The sequence below is a fragment of the Nicotiana sylvestris genome, chromosome 8 (assembly GCF_000393655.2).
Source record: "Nicotiana sylvestris chromosome 8, ASM39365v2, whole genome shotgun sequence".
Taxonomy (NCBI): Eukaryota; Viridiplantae; Streptophyta; class Magnoliopsida; order Solanales; family Solanaceae; genus Nicotiana; species Nicotiana sylvestris.
Window position 1 is genome coordinate 176,136,250 of NC_091064.1, and position 21,492 is coordinate 176,157,741.

Below are 21,492 nucleotides of genomic sequence, written 5' to 3' on the forward strand. Positions count from 1 at the left end.
GCCCTGGACCGCAGAAGCGGCATTTGGTCCGCACCTGCGGGACCGCAGAAGCGGTCAAGAGACCGCAGGTGCGAAAAGGCTGGAGGTGGTGAGCTCTCTTTAAAAATTGAGTTTTGGCTCATTTCCACCCATTTTCACTTCGGGTTGGGCGATTTTGGAGCTTTTGGAAGAGAGATTTCTTTCATCTATGTCAAGGTAAGTTGTTCCCACTCATTAGACGTTAAATACATGGTTTTGTTATGGATTTGAGCATGAAAATTGGTAGGAACTTGGGGTTTGAGGGAAAAACCTAGAAAATTGATATTCTTGGATTTTGACCACAATTTTGGGCATGGAATTAAGAGAAAATCAAATATTTGAGTTTGTGAATTCATGGGTAAACTCTATCTTCGAAAAATTTCAGAATCCGGGCACGTGGACACGAGGGCAATTTTGTCAACTTTTCGATCGAGGTTAGGGATTGTTATAAATTGGATTTTAATGAGTAATTGAACATATATTAATTGATTTGCATAATTATTGGCTAGTTTTTGAGCATTTAGCATCGATTCGAGTCTTCGGAAGGGCGTGGAATGCTGGTTATGGATCTACGGAGTGGGGTGAGTCTTCTTTCTAACCTTGTAAGAGGGAATTGTCCCCATAGGTGAAATAATTGGTTATGTGCTCCTATTTGTGGGGGCTACGTATGTACGAGGTGACGAGAGTTCGTGCGTAGCTACTATTATGCGTAAGTCCGTGTAGTCTAGGACCCAAAAACATGCTATACTTGGAATATTTGTAATCTTATTGACAAATGAATTGCTTAAATCCTATCGAATTGGTAAATGAATTTCTAAAAGGATTAAACTTCATTTTTCTTAAATCATTAAAAGAGAAGTGGCTTTTATTTGGATAAACATTCCCCGATAACCCTTAATTGATTGTTTGAATGTATGTATGTGTCGGCGTCACATGTAGGATTCGCGAGCGGGGTGTTTGTTTATTTATGATGACCGGTCGCATGTATGATTCGCAAGTGGGGTAATAGATGCATCTATGATTCGCATCGTTCGACCCCCGGCAGTGCACATTTTACATTTATGTTGGATCGGGCCGTACGACCTCGGCATGATATGCGCATGCTTATAGCTTGCCTGAGAATTTTAAATGTTGATAATTGCCTTTCTTGGCTAGAGATAAATTTATAAAGATAATGAAAAGTAAATCTTTGGCAATCCTTTATTTTTTGAGAAGTTGTTTATCTGCTTTCCGGCGTTATGAGTTAAATTTTGCTTCATGAAATTCATGAATTCCTCACACTTTTACTATATTATCATTGGACCATTAGTAAGTGTCGAAGTCGACCTCTCGTCCCTACTTCTTCGAGATTAGACGGGATACTCATTGGGTACACGTTGTTTTCGTACTCATACTACACTTGTTGTGCATTTTTGTTGCACAGGTTCATATGTGGCTAGTGGCTTAGTGTCATAGCGGCATGGTTGATACGGAGACTTAGGTGAGATGCATTTATCGAGACGACCCGCAGCCAGCAGAGTCCCCTTCAGAGTATTTTACGATGTTTTTCATTTCTGTCCACCTTGTATTCCGGACAGTTACTGTATTTTATTTCATTCCCTAGTGAATGCTCAGGCATTTGTGATACCGGGTTCTGGGATGATTACGGGGTGTCTTGTATTAACTTCTAAACATTCATATTTGATTTGAAATGATTATATTTTACTAGTAAAATTTAAGGAAAATCATAATTTCCAAAATTATCAAAATGAGAATTTAATTAAGTATTTTGGTTGGCTTACCTGACAGTGGTGTCCAGCGCCATCACGACCCTTAGTGAATTTTGGGTCGTGACATATACCTACCCAAATGAAACTAATTTATCCCTACCTACCCACACTCATCCCAACTTTTTTTTACCATTTGACTTAGCTTAGCTTGATTTCGCTTGGCTTTATTTGACTTGATTTGAATTGACTTGACTTGAATTGACCTTATTAGGTTTAGCTTGGCTTGGCTAGGTTTGAATTGGATTGGATTGAATTAGCTTGATTTATAGCAACTTGTATTGACTTCATTTGGCTAAGTATTAAAAAAAATGGTGAAGGGGCAAAGTAATGGATAGGAACAGATAAATGTTTTTCGCCCTATAGGTATTTGCTAAACTTTTCAAAAATGAGTGATTAACAAAAATGAGATATGCAGGGAAAAGGCAACTACATCAGCCACGTGTAGCAGTTTCACAGCATTAAAAACAGAAAAAATAAGGTAGGACAACTTTTAAGAAGTAAACCATAAAACAAAAAGTAAATTTGACTTTAAAAATAAGGTTAGGACCTAAAAGTAATTAATTGAAAAATTTACATTTTATTGGAAACTTTTGTGAGGACTACAAAAGTCCTTAGTAGTATATATATATATATATATATATATATATATATATATATATATAGCGTTTTTAGAAATAAGCGAGATAGATCTAGCAGTAACAAGTCTTTCCAAACCATATTTTGAGCTACACCTATATCTCCAGAGTTTCCTTAACACAAATGGAGGGAGAATCTTTAAAAAATAGGCAATCACAGAATTTCTGGTCCTATGATTTCAACAGTTAAGGATCAGGTCTCATATTCACATTCCGTAACCTTATCCCTAAAGGACCAATGAAATAACTCCAAATAGTCTGAGCAAATTGACCACCACAGAAAATATGGTCGATGGCCTCCCCATTATTGTTCATGCCACTAGCATTATAGAAGGAGCAGGCAGATGGTAAATACACATTAAACATGGTGATCTTGTCGTCAATAGATAGCCTATCATGCACTGCTCTCCAGGCTAAAAAGGACATTTTGAAAGGAAAATCCTTCAGCCAAATCCTTGAGTCATACTCATTAGTTTGCCTCTTATGTCTGAGTAGATTCCAAGTTGTGGAGACAGTGAACTCTCTACAGCTGGAGCTAGTCCACTAAGGGATATCTTGAGCTTCAGGATTGAGAACAATGCACATTTGAGAACTTTGAAGCTTAATGTGATCAGGAAGTTGATATTGCAAGTTGTACCAATCCCATCGACCATCTCTAAAGATCTCCTTGATCATAACATTTTGCTGAATACGGTTATTCTCAAGCTTCTTGTATAAATGGCCAATGTTAGACCAATTATCATACCAGAAATTAATATTACCTCTTCCAATATCCCAAATATTGTTTGGGTCAACTCTACCACTAATCTCACACATGGCTTTTCAACTATGGGATTGACTAATTGTCCAGGTCTTTGCAAGAGGGTGAGAATTACCACAGTACTTATCTTTCATGAATATTGACCACAAGGAGTTTGTGGTTCTAAGCTTCCACCATTGCTTAGCATTAAAACGGGACAATTTCCTCCAACTTCTTGAAGTTTGCTTCTCCTCATCGTAAGGGAAGCATAAGTTATGCTAAGAAATCCAGTGATGTTTGCCACCCTCTTCAAGCCCAGACCAGAAGAACCTACATATGTATCTCTTAATCATGGAAATAGTACCCTTGGGAGGATGAAAAACAACTAAGGTATGAATATTAAGAGCACGAAGGACATGTCTTATAAGAATAACTCTTCCTCCAAACGAAAGGAATTTCAGATACCAACCTATGATTATGTTGATCACTTTAGTAACCATGTTAGTATAGAAGTTTAATCTCTTCCTTCGTGGACACCCAGGTGCCATCGTAAAACAACTCTTGTTTTTATTGATCAATTGGCCTAAAACCTTCTCATATTGGGACATGGTCTTCAGGTTAAATTGCAGGGAGTGTTTTAAGGTGCTACAAAGTATAATGGTATCATTTGCAAAGGATAAGTGGCTGATTTTTTGCCCATGTTCCTTCATAAAGTACCCTTTATATCTTCTATTACAATGAAGGTTATTGAGAAGCAGAAATAGGAGTTCAGCTCCAAGAATGACAAAGAGGGGGAAGAGGATCACCCTGCCTAAGTCCTCACCCAAATATAAAGAAACCATACCTGCAACCATTAACAAGAAATGAGTACTAATTATTAGAGATATATCTATGGATAATTTCAATCTATTGCTCTATAAAGCCTAGATGTCTAGGCATGAAACAAAGAAAGGGCTAAGACAACCTGCCATATGCCTTGGCCATATCCAATTTAATCAACACATTAGCCCCTTTACTAGGCTTGCTAATGCCATTGAAAAATCTCATATGCTAAGAGAATATTCTTAGTTATGTCTCTGCCCTTAACAAAGCTACTTTCGTTCTGAGTGATAATTTTAGGCAAGATTTTTCCCAACCATTCATTAAGCACCTAGCCTAATGTCTGAGAAGCTTTGAGGTGAATCAACCTTAAGAAGCATAATAATACAGGTATGAGTAAAAAACTTGGGTAGAATAGCTCCTTGAAAAAAAGATACTACAACATTGAAGATATCACTTGAAATGATATACCAGCAAGCTTGATAGAACTTTCCATTTAGACTATCTGGTCGAGGAGAATTGTCAACATTAATGGAGAACACTGCCTCTGTAATCTCCTATAATGTGGGAATTGAGACTAGCAAGATATTATCTACATTTGGGATAACCTTATTAATGACACTAAGGATATTGCTATCCTCTTGAGTATCCTCCGCAGAGAATAGTTGATCAAAATAATTGAGAGCAGTGTCTGCAACATCATTAGTACCATCAACCCAGTTACCATCCATGTCCCTGATTTTTTGGATCATCAACCTTTTCCTCATGTTCTTAGTGATACCATAAAAGATTTATGTTTGCATCACCTTCCTCTAGCCACTTGAATCTGGCCTTCTGTCTTAGGATGCTATCCTGAAGCCTAAGGTATCTTGTGAATTCATCCCTAACTTTTGAAAGCTGCATTCTATTATCTTGGTTGTTAGCCATTAGTGAATCTTCTTCCAGATTTCTAATAAGAACCTCCAGCCTTTTAGGTTCCTCATAAATATCGCAAAATCATCGCTTGGCCAATTGCTAAAAGATTTGCACGTGTTCTTTATCTTTTGGTGCAGAATATATAGTGGATTCCTAGAGATGTCTATATCTCAAGCCTGATGAACAACATTAAGAAAGTCTTCATGGTCAGTCCATATTGTTGGTAGTGTATTTTATGAGTGGTGGAGCATGGTCTGAGCAGGATCTAGATAAATAGGCGATTGTGGTCCTTCCAAATTTGTCAAACCATTCTACATTGTAGACAAGTCTCTTCCAAATTATGTTAAGGGGGTCTTTTATTCTCGCTCCATGTAAATAAGGAACCAAGAAAACCTAAATCTTGAAGATCACAATTAGATAAACTCAAACAAAATAAAAACTTTCTTCTAGCTTAAAAGGTCTTCCCCCAATCTTCTCCTCAGCATTAATGTAACAACAACATACCCAGTATTATCCCATATCGTGGGGGTCTGGGGAAGATAGTGTGTATGCAAATCTTACCCCTACCTTGTGAAGGTAGAGAGGTTATTTTCAATAGACCCTCGGCTCAGGAAAACATAAGAACCATATTAATTAAAATATAGATAATGAAGGACAACACCAAAAAGCCATGTAAAAGCAACATAGAAACAACACGATAATAAGATGATCAAAATGAAAGAAAATGACGGGTATTCATAGAAACCTACTACCAATAGAATGTGAGAGTGCGTACTAATCCTACTGATATGAACAATCTACCACCTACCCTACTACCCTAATCCTCGACCTCCACACCTTCTTATCAAGGGTCATGTCTTGATCAGCTGAAGTCATGTCTTGCCTAATCATCTCTCCCCACTTCTTCTTCGGCCTACCTCTACTTCTCTGTATGCCCTCCAATGTCAACCTCTCACATCTCCTCACTAGGGCATCTATGCTCCTCCTTGTTACATGTCCAAACCACCAAAGCCTCGCTTCTCGCATCTTGTCCTCAATGGGGACCACACCCACTATGTCACGAATAACCTCATTCTTAGTCATATCTAACCTGGTGTGCCCGTACATCCATCTCAACATCCTCATCTCTTCTACTTTCATCTTCTGGACATGGGCGATCTTGACAGGCCAACACTCAGCCCCATACAATATAGTCGGTCTGACCACCACTCTGTAGAACTTACCTTTATGTTTTGGTGGCACCTTTTTGTCACACAAAACACTAGAAGCAAGTCTTCATTTCATTCATCTTGTCCCAATACGATGTGTGACATCTTCATCAATGTCCTCATCTCCCTAAATAATAGACCCAAGGTACTTAAAACTTCCTCTCCTACGGATGACTTGCGAGTCCAGCCATACCTCCCTTTTCCCTCCCGAGACTCACCACTGAACTTACACTCCAAGTATTCTGTTTTGGTCTTACTCAGCTTGAAACCTTCAGACTCCAGGGTCTGCCTCCACACCTTTAACCTCGCATTCACACCGCCTCGCATCTCATCAATCAATACAATAATATCTGCAAATAACATGCACCATGTCACCTCTTCTTGGATGTGGCGCGTCAGAATGTCCATCGTTAGGGAAAGCAAAAAAGGGTTGAGTGCCGACCCCTGGTGCAACCCTATCGTGATCGAAAAATAGTCTGAGTCCCCTTACACCATCCTCACTCGGGTCTTTGCTCCATAATACATGTCTTTAATCGGTCTAATATAGGCAACACGTACACCTCTAGCCTCCAAACACCTCCGCAAAACCTCCCACGGGACTTATCGTACGCCTTTTCTAAGTCAATGAACTCCATGAGCAAGTCCCTCTTCCTCTCCCTATATTGCTCCATCAAACTCCTAACAAGGTTAATGGCCTTTATAGTCGAGCGCCCCTGCATAAACCCGAATTGATTCTCAGAAATAGACACACTCCTCCTCACTCTTTGCTTCACCACCGTCTCCCAGAATTTATAGTATGGATAAGTAGCTTGATACCCTGATAGTTATTGTAATTTTGGATATCACCCTTGTTCTTATATAAAGTAACCATCATGCTCCACCTCCACTCCTCGGGTATCTTATTCGTTCTAAAATGACATTAATTAACCTAGCGAGCCACTCTAAGCCCGCACTCTTTTAAAACTCCACCGGGATTTCATCCAGCCCGGTCGCTCTGCCCCTACGTTAGTGATGACATTAAAATCACTTACCACCCCCTACGGTCCATTTACTCAATTATCTGAGATCATCCCAGAGGACATTTCTCAGAAGTTCATCATATTTGGCATAAACAATATAAAGATAGAATGGTATGGGACTTTGGGATTTGATTACATGGACTAGAACATGTTGTTGACTGTCTTCAATAATATCCAGAGTACACTCAGAAGACCAAAAAATCTAGAGTTTAGCAGTTTTGGAAATAGGAGTGATACCCAGCTTTCTTTTGAATCTGTAATTTTTCCTAGCATCCACCATAGGTTCCTGGAGAAAAATATAAGGTAATTTGTATTCATTTTTAAGAAGAATTTAGTAGCACCTTGAAAACCTATCCCCCTAATATTCTATGATAGTGTATTAATCATTAGAAACATTGGGGGTTATATTTTGTTTAACACTTTTTGAAGCTTGATCTTCCATGCTTGGAGGAATAAATCTGGTACCATAGGGGTTACACACCCTTCTGGGTGACAAATTATTGGTAAAGGTGACCTTTTGTTAATCTGGTGTAGGAGTTTTGGCAACAACTTCTAAAAGGGAAGAGGTCCCTAGTCCTCTAACTGCTTCATCGTCGGACTTAGAGGAATCATAGTCTTCTGATAAATTTTCTATCACAATATCGGCTTCACAATCTTTATAGGCAGTGTCATCCAGTACAACTTCCTCTTCCCGTTTTTTTGGTGTAACCAATAGGCTACTTGTGTGCAAGTCTTGACCTAGTTCAATTTCACCAAAGTAAACTTGTTCAATGTAAGGCCCCGCAAAATTTTACCTAGAACCCAAGGTTCTGTGATGGTGAGGTAGGCTACAGTACAGAATATTTGGGTTGTGCAATGGGTTGGGAAGTTGGAAGCATAATTTTTGCAGAGGGAGGCAATTTTGCAGTTAGTTTCGTGACCGCAAATCCATTCCGCGGGCCGCATAACCATCGCGGAACTGAGCAAAAAATAGTTGAATTTTGAAGGACATTTTGCGATCAATTATGCGTCCGCATAATAATTTCACGGTCAACTATGCGACCATATAATCATTTCACGGACCGCACATCCGTCGCATATACATCATAAAAAATTTCGAAGGGATATTGTGTTGTGCGTTATGCGACCGCATAACTATTCTGCGGGCCGCATAACGGTTGCAGACTTGACCAGGACAGCCCAGTTTTGGGACCATTTTTGCGGACCGCATATTCATTTTACGGTCCAGTCTGCGATCGCAGACCCGGTTTCGTATGTTTAAGATTGGGAAAATTTTACACAATCCCATTTTTATAAAACGACATTGGGGGTTATTTAGGTTCCAACTGATGTTTTAGGGAGAGGGGAGTGCTCTAGAGAGAGGGGAGGAATCTCCAAGTACTTTGTTCAACAAATCCTTGATCAAGCTTTGAAATTTAACAAGAAAAGCTCACAAGATCTTTATCTAAGAGGTAATATTCTGCTCCCTAGCTCTCAATTTCGGGATTTGGACTGAAAGTAGGTAATGAGAAGTGTGATTCTTAAGTATGGGAGTTGTACCTTGTGCATGCATGGACTAACAAGGGTTGTGGGGAGGTTGTTAAACTCAAACGGGTGAACAATGGGTTGTGGGATGAAAGAAATCCACCATAAAAGAATCTTAAAATCATATTGCACACCTAGTGCTTGATAAAATGCCTAAATGGGATGAACTCATAAAACATCTTCCTAATTATGGTTCAACTTTATCATGTCTCTAAAAGATTGAAGTCGCTAGGATTTCCAAAATATTTTAGTAAATTAAGGAGAGCTCAATCGAGGTACGTGGCTAAACTACTCTTGTAGAATCGAATTCCATGACGTCCTTGTAAGTTGCAATTATGATTGGCTCAAGTTCTTATTTCTCATGTTCCGAGTCCTTCCTAATAAATTTGATTACTCTAAATAAGTGTTGTGTTGAATGATGTATATACTCAAAATGTGTTCCAAATTGTTCCTATCACATCATGATCTCCTCCAAGAATGTAACCGAGTATGACTAATGTATCAACGGTTTTATGATTTAAAATCATGTTTCAATTGCAAGTTATTGGGGCTAATTTTGGAAGAAAAATTCAATATGTGTAAGACTCTTATTGCTCATATATGAAGTTAAAATCTTTATTATAAATGCCCTTATTGTTGATAACCCATAATGATGCTTGAAAGTTAAAGGAGTGAGTATGAAATATAAAATACGGTTGACGTGCCAAGAACGAAGTTACACATGTGGCCACTAGTGCCAATGAAATGAAAAGATGTGTGAAAGATTATTAAATGAGGTTTAATTACTTTATATAATAAATATTTGGAGAGTATCGTTTAGTCATCGAGGAAGGGTAGGTTGAATTAACCTAACCCCAAAACTACATGTACCGGTGTATGAGTGATTGAGGAGTAAAATCCCTATATTGATGTGATGAGATTATCCCCTTAAATAAGATGATATTGATATGTTGAAATTATTCTCCTTCATTGGGATGGGATGATTGCTAGCGAAAAGTGATGTCAACCCACACGACATTGTGGTGAGACAGCTTATCTGATCGGGCTGAGATCGGATGCCATGTCGCGTATATGGTAGTGTTGTGATTGGATGTCTTTGGGTGAGACGGTTTAGCCAATCGGTCCGTGATCGGAATTCATGCTAAAAATACAATGGTATATCGGTATTAAAAGATCTCCCAACCTAAAATATTGAAATTTACTTGAAAACGTATCTTGCTCCTAACTTGATGCTTTTATATTGTTTGAGGCTTTCATTGATCCTATGTTGTTTCTCCTTGTACTGTTACTCGATTCATCAAGAGGTTGTTTAGTCTTACATACTAGTACTATTCCATATGTACTTACGTCCCTTTTACCGGGGGTGCTGCATCTTTAATGGATGCAGTTGGTTCTACAGCAGGCGTCAATGATCACCCTCTTCTCAGCTGACTTGGCGAGCCCCCTTCATATCGGGGTCTTATATCTTTTGTGCCTTATGTATAGTGTTTTGATGTATTGTCGGGGCCTTGTTGCCAGCACGATCACATTACTTTTTGTATCCATTAGAGGCTCCATAGACATGGTGTGTGTTGTGTCTTTATTTTGGAAAGTCAAACTAGAAATGTTATACTTGTATCACATATTCCACTTCAAACTATGAATGTGTAATGTATTTTTGGGAATTATAAATGAAGTAACTAATGGTAATGGAACTAGTGTTATTCATGAAATCCACTCAGTGTTAGTAATGGAATGCATCTTCATTTTATTCATGGGTAAGGTCGGATAGAAAGTATCAAATAAGTTTGCTTGACCGGAGTATCTCGGTTGAGTGCCAGTCGCGCTCTCCGAGGTTGGGGTGTGAAATTCACTCTCCTTGTCCATTCTACTTGGACTCTTACCAGATAACCTTGGTTCCAATCTAAACAGATGTATGCTTTAGATATAACCTTGTTATTGAAGGAGTTCTTCATTCCCTGAGACATCAGTAGGAATGTATGATCTGGAGGAAAATCTCTTGGTCTTCCTAAATACTTCCTGCTTATTTCCTTCTTGAAGTTGGAGCAATGAAAGGTCTAAATCAAAATTTCCACATCAACCAAAGGGATATTGGTGTTTTTATCCTGTTATTTGTTGACCTTGGTCTTGATAATCTTAAGGTTTTTCTTCTTCTTATACTTTTGTATAGAATTCATTTCTTTGTCAAATCTAGTATATTTTATTTCCACTTTGTTCTTTTGTCTAGCATTGTAGTCACTAGCATGTCCTATTAGCTCCATATTTTCTAATTTACCATAGCTATTATGGGAGACCACCACCATAGGCCGAGGTGTTACATATCTGGTATTTTGAGAGCCTCCCTTCCCCGCTTCATTGACATAGACTTCTTTTGTTTTTTATTGATATGTGGATCCCTTGCCAAGATTAGTAGTGTTGTTGTTGCCCCTGCCTTTTTTTTCTAGAGTTTGCCAACCATCATCCTTGAAAGCTACTTCCATCTCTATATCATTAATCATCTCCTGCTTTGTACTGTTTTCCCCAGCTATGTATTCACTCTTGTTGAGGGTGATTGGATTAACTTTCTTTTGCTGGAGGTCTCCTTGTGATTTCCTCTGCATTTTGTTTATGTTGTAAACGAGGGCACCACTATTTTCGACCTTGTTGCTTATGAGGGGGTCGGTAATCCTTTCCACATTTTCCAGCTCGGGATGAAGCACTCTACATGCTGCCATGCTATGACATTATATCTTGCAATGAGAGTGGTAAGAGGGATGATTTCATATTCCACCTTTTGTGAAAACGCTTTTACATGTCCTTAAGAATTCCTGATTTCCGAATTAACCATATTGATAAGGGTTTTTTGAGGTCTATCTTGATGCGAATTTTGGCAGTGGTTGGCCTAGATTTAGATATAGTGGCCTTTTCCATGGCACGCGGGATACTAGTAGGATCCACAATACTGTATACGGCATCTCATTCATAATAATGCTATGGGGGGGTAGGTAGCATAATCCAAACAGGGGCATGGGAGGATTCCCCCTCCAGCTTGAATCTAGTAGACCATTTTTCAAAGTCATCACCATATCAGTACCAATCATAATGAATTTTCTAGAGCTGACATACAGGTGGTCGTCTAGATTATCGAAGTCTATGAAGACATGCCCCATATTGTAAGCTCCTATTTTGATAGTTTCTTTACCTGGGAAGTTCTTGGAAAATTCACTACAGATTATGTCAATAGAAGGACAAATTCTCAAAAACTTATCAACAATTGTCCATTTGCATGTGTTGAGCAAGGATTTCATTTTCCTCCTAGGTAAATGTAATCATTGTTTTCCATTAAGGACTTGATATGGCATGTGGAGGAGTTTGATAGGATTTCTTTCCGAGATAGAGGGACGATTTCCCATAGCACCTTTGTAAGAATTTTGGGTATTACCTTCAGGGGGTAGCTGGGTTGTTTGTTCCCTTAGACAAAGAGTTGTTCGGGGAGGGGGGAGAGTCCAAAAAGGGGCTATTGGGAATTAAAGACTAGTTATTTATAAGAGGATTTGGGGAATTGGGTGATGATTGGGGAGGGGATAACTGTTGATATTGCCAAGCTTTAACTCCCATGGTTAATGGGTATGTAGTGATGTTACTGCGATTTGGTGGCGGTGGCGGATCTAGGGGACCGAAGTTCCTACCGGTAGGGCCATAGAGGTGTCGGAACAATGGATTTAGAACTTAACGGTAACAAGGGACCAATGGTCAGATATGCCTTAGAGAGAGAGAGGAGAGGTGATAGCTAATTATAAGGTTGTTTCACTTTAAAGAACAAGAAACAAATGTACTTTCTTTAGGAATAGGTTCTCGTACGAAGCATTTTAAAAGGACACTATGAAAGGGACACATATGTTGTGCCACCATAATAGTCGACTGAAATTTAGAAATTAATTGTGAGGCGGTCATAGACATTCCATGCTCACACATTGATCTCGTCCAAGTCACACCTCTATTCAAGGTTATAAAATGGTTGATGCAATTGTAATACCCAACAAGGAGTCGGGGTCGATTTTCCACAGGGAGCTATGAATGGGACTTAGAGGTATATATTATAGTGTATGAGCTTGAACTATCTCAATTTACACTTCCACAAATTTGGATTGTTTCTATGTCTAGATTAAACTAAGATTGCAAGATTAAGAAATGAAACTAGGAAATAATTTTTGGTTGTTTTTCAAGTTTTGTAAAAAGCCTAGGGTTATAACCATTACCTATGTATTTGCCTAATGGGATATAATCATTAATGCTTGTTTTGTTGGTCGGGGTATATTATAGCTATCATCACTCATTTACCCACTCAATACCTCTCGATCAGAGAGTGACTTTGCCTAATTTGACTTTGTCAAGTCCATATGGGTGTTGCACAAAACAGTTGATAAAAGCTTAAGTCGGGTAATTACTACCTCTAGGTTGAACCCTTTAATTGGGATTATCAATCTCTTGATTGACTCAATTTCTTGTTAGGCAAGTTTTCCAAGACTAAGTCTCTCTTTCTCAAGTAGAGACTAAGTCAAATAGGCATGAACTAATGTTTGCAACCATTAATTCCACAAATTAAAGCATAAACAAGGCTAAATAATAAACACCCAACCATAAACAAGCACTAAATCAAATACCCATAAGGAACACACTAGGGTTGGATCACAACTCTAGTAAACATCTAGCTACTCATGCTTGAAATTGAAGAAATAGAAGAAGAGATACTAATTAAATTCATATTGTAAAATTAAAATGATAAAATATATGTTAAAATAAGCCAAAAGTGAAAAACTACTAAAACAATTAAAGAGAAATGGCTATTGTAGCCGATGATGTCAAAAGTTAACCTAAATATGTTAAACTCGTCTATTTATACAGGACTAAAAATTTCGAACAAAAATGCCCTTTCGGAGGTTCTGCTGTGGCACAATTCCATGTGTGGTCCGCACTTTTCTTTAGCTTTACAGGATTGGAAACCTGCAGCTACATAATTTTGGACTGCAGCCGCACTGCACTATTTCTGCGGTCCGCAAATTTGTAAATGTGGTTGCACCTTGCTCTTCTACGGTCCGCACACTTATAATTGCAGCCGCATAGATCTTCTTTTGCAGTCGTACAATAATTACGCGGTCCGCACTTTTGATGGTCTTGAAATGCAGACTCTCTGAACTTTCCTCATGACCCAGCTTCTACGGCCGCACACTTCATGTGCAGACCGAACTTTTCAACTTTTTATGTTAACCTTTCTTTCGTACTCTACGACCGCAGATGATATTCTGCGGTCTGCATTTCTGAGATTCTGTGCCTTTTGTGTCCTTGAGTTCAAATTACTCCTTCTTGAGTTGGATTTCATCTCGGGAGTACACTTTTCAATATTCCTGCAATTAAGCACATTTCAGCAGTTTTTGGAAACACAATTGAACGCTTTTAGACTAAAACAAAAGCTAAAAGGCGCTAATAAGTAGTTAAAATCCCCACTTTTCAACTCCCCCAAACTTAAGTCTTTGCTTGTCCTCAAGTAAATAAAATAGTTCTCACCTCCAAAAGTTAAAGGACATTATAGCCAGCCATGGGTGAATCATTCACACCTCAGTTGGGACCAACAATTACCCACACCACTCATGCATTATTGACAAGGCAACAAGTTAATCATTTATGCACATATAGCTCTAATGTGACATTCGAGCATCAAGGGTTATCTTAGCTCATCAAGGACTTCCGCTCTATCTTGTAGGTCATGGTGGATCCCAAACCCCTCCTCCTCTACTCTCCATTTAGCCAAGCTCACTTAAGAATTTAGCACTCAATTCAATTTTACGAAAGGTTCGCTCATCTCTCTCAAGAGAGTGTCACAAGTACGGATTCCGGTACCATAAGCTTGCCTCTCATGTAGATCACCACTAATGTAAGTTCACTCGGCTTGAAATCACGTAGAGATTTTTTAGAATGTAATAAAAGCTTTTGGAATAAGGTTGGATATGCTATGATAGAACGGGTTCATCTTTCCTTAAGCACTCCATTTTCTTTTCTCGGCTCATGCTTTGCCAACTCTTTGAGGCATTTTCTTTTTCTTAGGGGAACTAGAGAGACTTAACATCACTCTTTCTTGGTCATGATATTCATTTTCTCCTTCTTTGGTTTCTCCATGTTTTGCATCATTACTTCTCTTTGAATCCCTTTAACTCTTCAACTTATTCACTTTCTTTTTGCAATTTTCTTTTTGTTCTTTCATTTCTTTTCTCTTTTTGTGCCTTGATACCTTTTTCAAACTCCTCGTCTCTCCCCCAAACTTACGTTTTTAGCCAATTATTTCACAAGAGTGTTAAAGAAAGTTCGGGTGCCATGAGAGGGTTACAACAAAACGGGTAAAGGACATGGTTATCAAATGAGAAAGGTTTTAGGCTCAAATGGGTTAACTAGGAATAACAACATTGGTGGGCAATGAAAAATTTCAAGAGGGTCAAAGAGAGTCTACAATCACTTCTCAAGCCAAGCAGAACTTAAAATTTCGCCTAGAAACACATTCAAGGCAAGTTTTAGACCTTCCGCACAAGTACCCGGACTAGCAACAAAGAATCTCACCTCTCACGCAACTAGATTGTTAAAGAGGATACGAGGGCCCACAACGACCACATTCAAGATTGTAGATCACTATGGTCCAATTAGACCACTCGATAGTGTCAAAGTCAACACAAGAGTCACAGAGTCACTAACCAGAGCTATTTTCTTCTTTTTTTAAAAAAACAAAATCCTTGTCTCTAACCATAAACATGTAGTTAAATGTGTTGGTGCCAAATGAAGCATGTTTAATTCTTCGAGTTTGACTCAATGAGGTCTTTTTATTCATTATTACTACTATTACTACCTAGACTCCAAAAATGGACTCAATCCCTTAAGAAGGTTTTCATGCATACATCGTTGGGAAGAGTCACCCAGTTCACACAAAAATTACCTTTGGAAAGAACCGTGACATTAAGAAAACCAAAGGCTTATTGTTCACTAAATCATCAAAAAGAAGTTATTAAATCAAAAAGAAGCTACTAAATTAAACATTAACTAATAAGAAAACAAAATAAAGAAATTACAATGCAAACTACTAAAAGCGTAACGAATATACATAATGAGAGGAAAAGAGAGAATATATACATCATAATAGAAAGGAGAGAATATACAGAATAAGGAGAAAAAAGAAAATATCGTCAATTATTACAAATCAAATGTCTAAGAATCATCCAAATAGCTCAAACAAACTCTACCCCCTCCCCCCCCCCCCCGAATAAAAATAATCATTGTCCCCAATGCTTAACAAAATAAGAGTAAGAAGGGTAAGAGTGAAGAAGACTCCCTATGTGGCCTTGGACATCTCTGTGTCCATAGCAGCATCACCGCCCTCAATCTCCTCTAGCCGAATCTCATCATCCTCGACTCTGGGAGTAGCTGGGTTGGTGAACATCTGGCGCACCGCCTCGGTAATGTCGGCAGCTAGGTATGGCTCCTCAGACTGGCTAGTTGGTGCCACTGGAGCTGATGGTGCTGCTGGATTTGACTCCATCAGCATGTCAAATGGAAGATCACCAACTGCTGCTATCTTGGTCACCTCTCTCCTCAACCTGTCAACTGATTTCTTGGATGCCTGGTATTTTCTCATTTTCTTTAATTGCTTTCCTAGCTTCTTAATCACCTATCCATGCTCTACTAAGGTGTTCATTATAGTGGTTTGGTTCTCCATGATCTTCTTCAAAGTTTCCTCCACAATCGGAGGGATCTGGGGTGCTGGCATGGATGATTATGCTACAACAGAACTGGATATGTCAGACAGCTTTGTAGTAGCTGTTTGCATCCAGTTGTTGAGGCTTGCCAAATTCTGGGAGACTCGCAATGCAGATAATGGAGAAGAAGGCATAGACACTAGCTTTAAAGCCGAGATGGAAGGCACTGAGGATGAAGGTGGTGGACCGGCAACTGCACTAGTTGAAGGCTCTGCTGAAGTGGATGGCATACCAGATGTCTGTGCAGGTACCACCGATGGCTCATCAAACTGGCCAATGATGGTAGTAGGCTAACACTTCCTCTTAGGGTTATGTACATCCATTAGAGAATACCATGAGAAGAGCTTATTTGCCCGCACCTTTGTATCGAAATCCTTTAATACGCCCCGTGCGTCTGTGAGGTATTCAGTGATAGTGTTGGGATACGGGTAGGAGGTGTCAGCTTCCCTGGCGACCACAGACATGTTGGTCAGTATCACGACACACATATTGATCGTGTACCTAGCCATAATAGATGCGACTAGCACTACCCGCAGAATTGAAAGATTTGTTTTATTTTGGCATGAGTCTATTCTGCTACACACGAATGTTTGCCATCCTTTGCCTCAAATTTTAGGGTGATCTGCTGAATAGGAACTCCTGTTGTGATCCATGGTGGAGGATACCCGGAGCGAGTAGAATTTCAGCTAGCCACAGGCGAGCTGCATCTCCCAGTGCTAGATTTTACAAGTATTGCATAGGCTCCAAATCCTCAAACCCTAAATAAGTGTTTAGGGTGTTCTGGTTGAATCTCACCTTCATATTTCTCACTTTTGTTACCCACGTCCCTTTCTTTATATGCGCCATATTAGCATAAAATTCCTGGACCAAGTATTCTTTGGCATCTACCACACTCTGGGTGAACCACATCCACCCCTTCCGCTCCCGGAACTATCTCAACACTACCGGGTTGTATTTATCAAGGTCTTTCAAATTGAACTGACGCTCAAGAGTGATCTATCTCACCGGCCACCACTCTCGGAAACTTATGAAGGTGGCCAGACTAACAAACCTATCTTACCACACCTCTTTCTCTTCAACCTCTCAAGGCCGGCAACTATGGTGTCACCCCCTCGGCCATCATCCGGAATATCATCAATATCCATTATAGTAGCCGGTGCATCGAGCGCAGGTGTAGATGAGGGCTCTGAAGCCTGACTGGCACCTTCCGGGCCCTCAGAAGTGCACTTAGAGGTGGAAGGCTCGTCTTAGAGTTGAAACTGTGCCAGATACTTTGATTGGACATCCTGCTCTTCAACCGAGTTGCTCTTTGATACCTCCCTAGACTTGATTCGGCGGGCTATGCATTTCTACTTTGGCTGGCTGTAGCTTTCTTGGTTATAATCTTTTGAAGGGCGAGGGGTCAGGCACGTTTGCCTCGGCCTCTGGAAGGTTCACCCCTCCCCTTTGAAGTATCTCCACGGCCTCGAGATCTGACCATTTTTTGTAACAGGCAGCAGGATTCAGTTGTAATTCAAGTGCAGACAGACATGTAATTCAAGTTCAAACAAACAGTGAACACCAGTATAAAACATGCTTGCAGATTGAATTACAAGTGCGACCTCAGGCATGACAATGTGTACCGTACAATTTGATCTTGTGGCCGTAGAATTGGATCTGCGGTCTGCATAATTTCAAGTGCAACCGCAGAACTAGAGTGCGGTCGCACATTAGATGTACCAAAATCACAACTCTCTAAAGACAGGGATTGGGCCATTTTGTGGCCGCACTCACTTTTCTGCGGCCACGATGGGTTTTTTGCGGTCTGCATAATTTCAAGTGCGGTCAGCTGATTCATCCTTGACCAATGTCGTAATCTCAACTTCTCCGGACAGTATAATTTATTGTACGGCCGCAGATTTCAAACTCTTAACAAACAGAGTTCTTAGGGTTTTCAATTTTTAGTACAAATTTGACATGGTATTAACAATTAAGCATGAAAATCAAGTTACCAATCCCCCATAGAGCAATTATCAATTGACCCACACAATTTAAACGTCACATGGTTGTAAAATTGACTTCTAATGACAAATGGCCTAAAATAACTAACAAATTATAAATTAAACTAAAAATTGAAGAATTCTAGAAGTAATGTGAGCATACCAGATATAAAGTAATGCAGATGAGTGATCACAAATGTTGATTATATGTGGCAGATGATTCAGCAAATGCTTTCAATGTTCTAGCTTTTTGAGTGCTCAGAGAGTGAAAAGAATGTACAGTAGCCCTAGGTGCACTATTTATACTGCAGGGCCAAACTTAAGGGGCAAGAGATCAAGTGCGGTCGCAGAATTCCTCCTACGGTCCGCACTCTATTACCTGGGGCTTAAAGACCTATGCTGATATATGGTCCGCAGATTTAGCTGTGCGATCGCTGATTTTGGCACGTACCGTAGATTACGCTATGCGTCCACGCATTGGTTGTTTCTCTAACAAACAAACTTTAGAAAGTCAGCATCCCTATTTGCTGTAGCACTCACAATTGTGTGGTCCGCATAATAAACATGCGGTATGCACTTCTTTCCATACTAACCAATTTTCTGAGCATAGTTCCTGCAAAACACATTCATTCCTGCAATACACTTCAAATCCTATTAGCACAAAAATAACACCTATATACTAAAGAAGAAAAGAAAAAGAAGAAAAATACATGGGTTGCCTCCCAAGAAGCGCTTGATTTAACATCGCACCAGGACGCAGATTACCATCACTTGAAATGAAGCATTGCCACAACTTGGCCATCAACAACTTTTCCAAATAATGCTTCACCCGGTGCCCATTGACTCTAAACACTTCATCATTTTTATTCTTTAAGTCCAACGCACCAAAGGGTATCATACCCACAACTTTAGACGAGCCACTCCATTTAGCCTTCAATTTTCCGGGAAACATTCGCAATCGTGAGTTGAATAACAACACAAGATCCCCCTCTGAACTCTTTGTTCCAGATGTACTTGTCATGTAAATATTTCATTTTTTCTTTGTATAAGGACGAACTTGTGTATGCATGGTACCTCAACTCATCCAACTCGTTCAAATGTGCCACCCTCAAGTTAGCGGCGACATCCCACTCAAGATTCAACTTCTTCAAAGCCCACATGGTTTTACGCTCAAGTTCCACCAGAAGATGACAAGATTTTCCGTACACCAACCGGTATGGAGACATTCCGGTAGGTGTTTTATATGTCGTCCAGTAAGCCCATAAAATGTCATCAAGTTTCTTGGACCAATCTGTCCAGTTTGCATTCACAGTTTTGGACAAAATACTTTTTATCTCCCGGTTGGAGACTTCCACTTGATTGTTTGCTTGTGGATGATAAGGGGTGGTGACTTTATGAGTGACACCATACTTGGTGAGTAAGGTGTCGAAGGCCTTGTTGGAAAAATGCGATCCCCATTACTTATGATAGCTCTTAGAGTGCCAAACCTTGTAAAAATGTTCTTTTTCAAGAATGCCACCACACTTCTCGCTTCATTGTTGGGTAGAGCAACGGCCTCAACCCATTTGGACACATAATCAACCGCGACCAAGATGTAGGTGTTTCCACAAGAGCTCCCAAAAGGACCCATGAAGTCAATACCACATACATCGAAAATATCAATCTCCAAAATGGTGGTGAGGGGCATTTCATTTTCTTCGAGTTTCCACCGGCCCTTTGACAATCATCACATCACTTGACTAGATCACTTGCATATTTGTAAAGAGTTGGCCAATAGGAACCGCAACTTAACACTTTGGCTGTCCATCTTGCTCCACCATGGTAACCACGATATGGCAAAGAGTGACAAGCCCCAAGAATTTCACATTGCTCCTCCTCCGAGACACATCTTCTAATCACTCCATCCATACAAATCCAGAAAAGGTATGGTTCATCCCAATAATAGTTTTGACAATCCCGTTTGAGTTTCTTCCTTTGGTTTGAAGAGAACTCAACCGGGATGATACCACTCACGAGAAAATTTGCTAGATTCGCGAACCACGACACCTCTTTCATTGAAATAACCAAAAGTCGCTTATCAGGGAAGGAGTCATTGATTTCAAGGCCATCATGCGGCCTCCTCTCCTCTTCCAAACGAGACAAGTGGTCCGCCACTTAGTTTTCACTTCCCTTTCGATCTTGGATGTCAATATCAAACTCTTGCAACAAAAGCACCCATATCATCAATCGGGCTCTGGAATCTTTCTTGCTCATAAGATAACGAAGTGTTGCATGATCCATGTGGACAATTACTTTTGCACCCATCAAGTACGGGCGAAACTTCTCAATAGCAAACACAATGGCAAGGAGCTCTTTTTTCGTAATGGTATAGTTCACTTGGGCATTATTCATGGTCTTACTAGAATAGTAGACCGGATGAAAAATCTTGTTGATGCGTTTCCCCAAAACATCCCCAATCGCTACATCACTTGCATCGCACATGAGCTCAAATGAACACTCCAATTTGGAGCGGTGATAATGGGAGTAGTAGTCAACTTGAACTTTAACAATTCAAAGGCTCTCATGCAATCATCATTAAAGTGGAACTTAGCATCTTTCTCCAAAAGCTTGCACAACGGGTTCAGTACTTTAGAGAAATCCTTGATGAAATGCTGGTAAAACCCCGCATGGCCTAAGAAACTCCGCACGCCTTTTACCAAAATTGGAGGTGGAAGTTTAGAAATCACCTCAATCTTTTCCTTGTAGACTTCACTGCCATTCTTTGAGATCATGTGGCCAAGGACAATGCCTTCCTCGACTATGAAATGACATTTCTCCCAATTGAGCACCAAATTTGTTTCTTCACATCTTGCCAACACTTTATCCAAGTTTGAGAGACAGTCATCAAAAGAGTTCCTGACCACCGAGAAGTCATCCATGAAGACTTCAAGGTAATCCTCAACCATGTTTGTGAATATCTCCATCATACATCTTTGAAAAGTTGCTAGTGCATTGCACAACCCAAATGGCATCCGCTTGAAGGCAAAAGTACCATAAAGACATGTAAAAGTAGTTTTCTCTTGATCCTCCGGAGCAATAAGAATTTGGTTGTA

At 39.7% G+C, this 21,492-nt stretch overlaps 1 protein-coding gene across 1 annotated transcript; it reads right to left on the minus strand.

Moving 5' to 3' along the window:
- Positions 1-5,065: 5,065 nt before the first annotated feature.
- Positions 5,066-6,035, minus strand: LOC138876042 (uncharacterized). The gene is made up of 2 exons (XM_070154929.1): positions 5,733-6,035; positions 5,066-5,071 (listed from the first exon to the last, which is right to left on the minus strand). The coding sequence occupies exons 1-2, from the start codon at positions 6,033-6,035 to the stop codon at positions 5,066-5,068; spliced, it is 309 nt and encodes a 102-aa protein (XP_070011030.1).
- Positions 6,036-21,492: the final 15,457 nt, after the last annotated feature.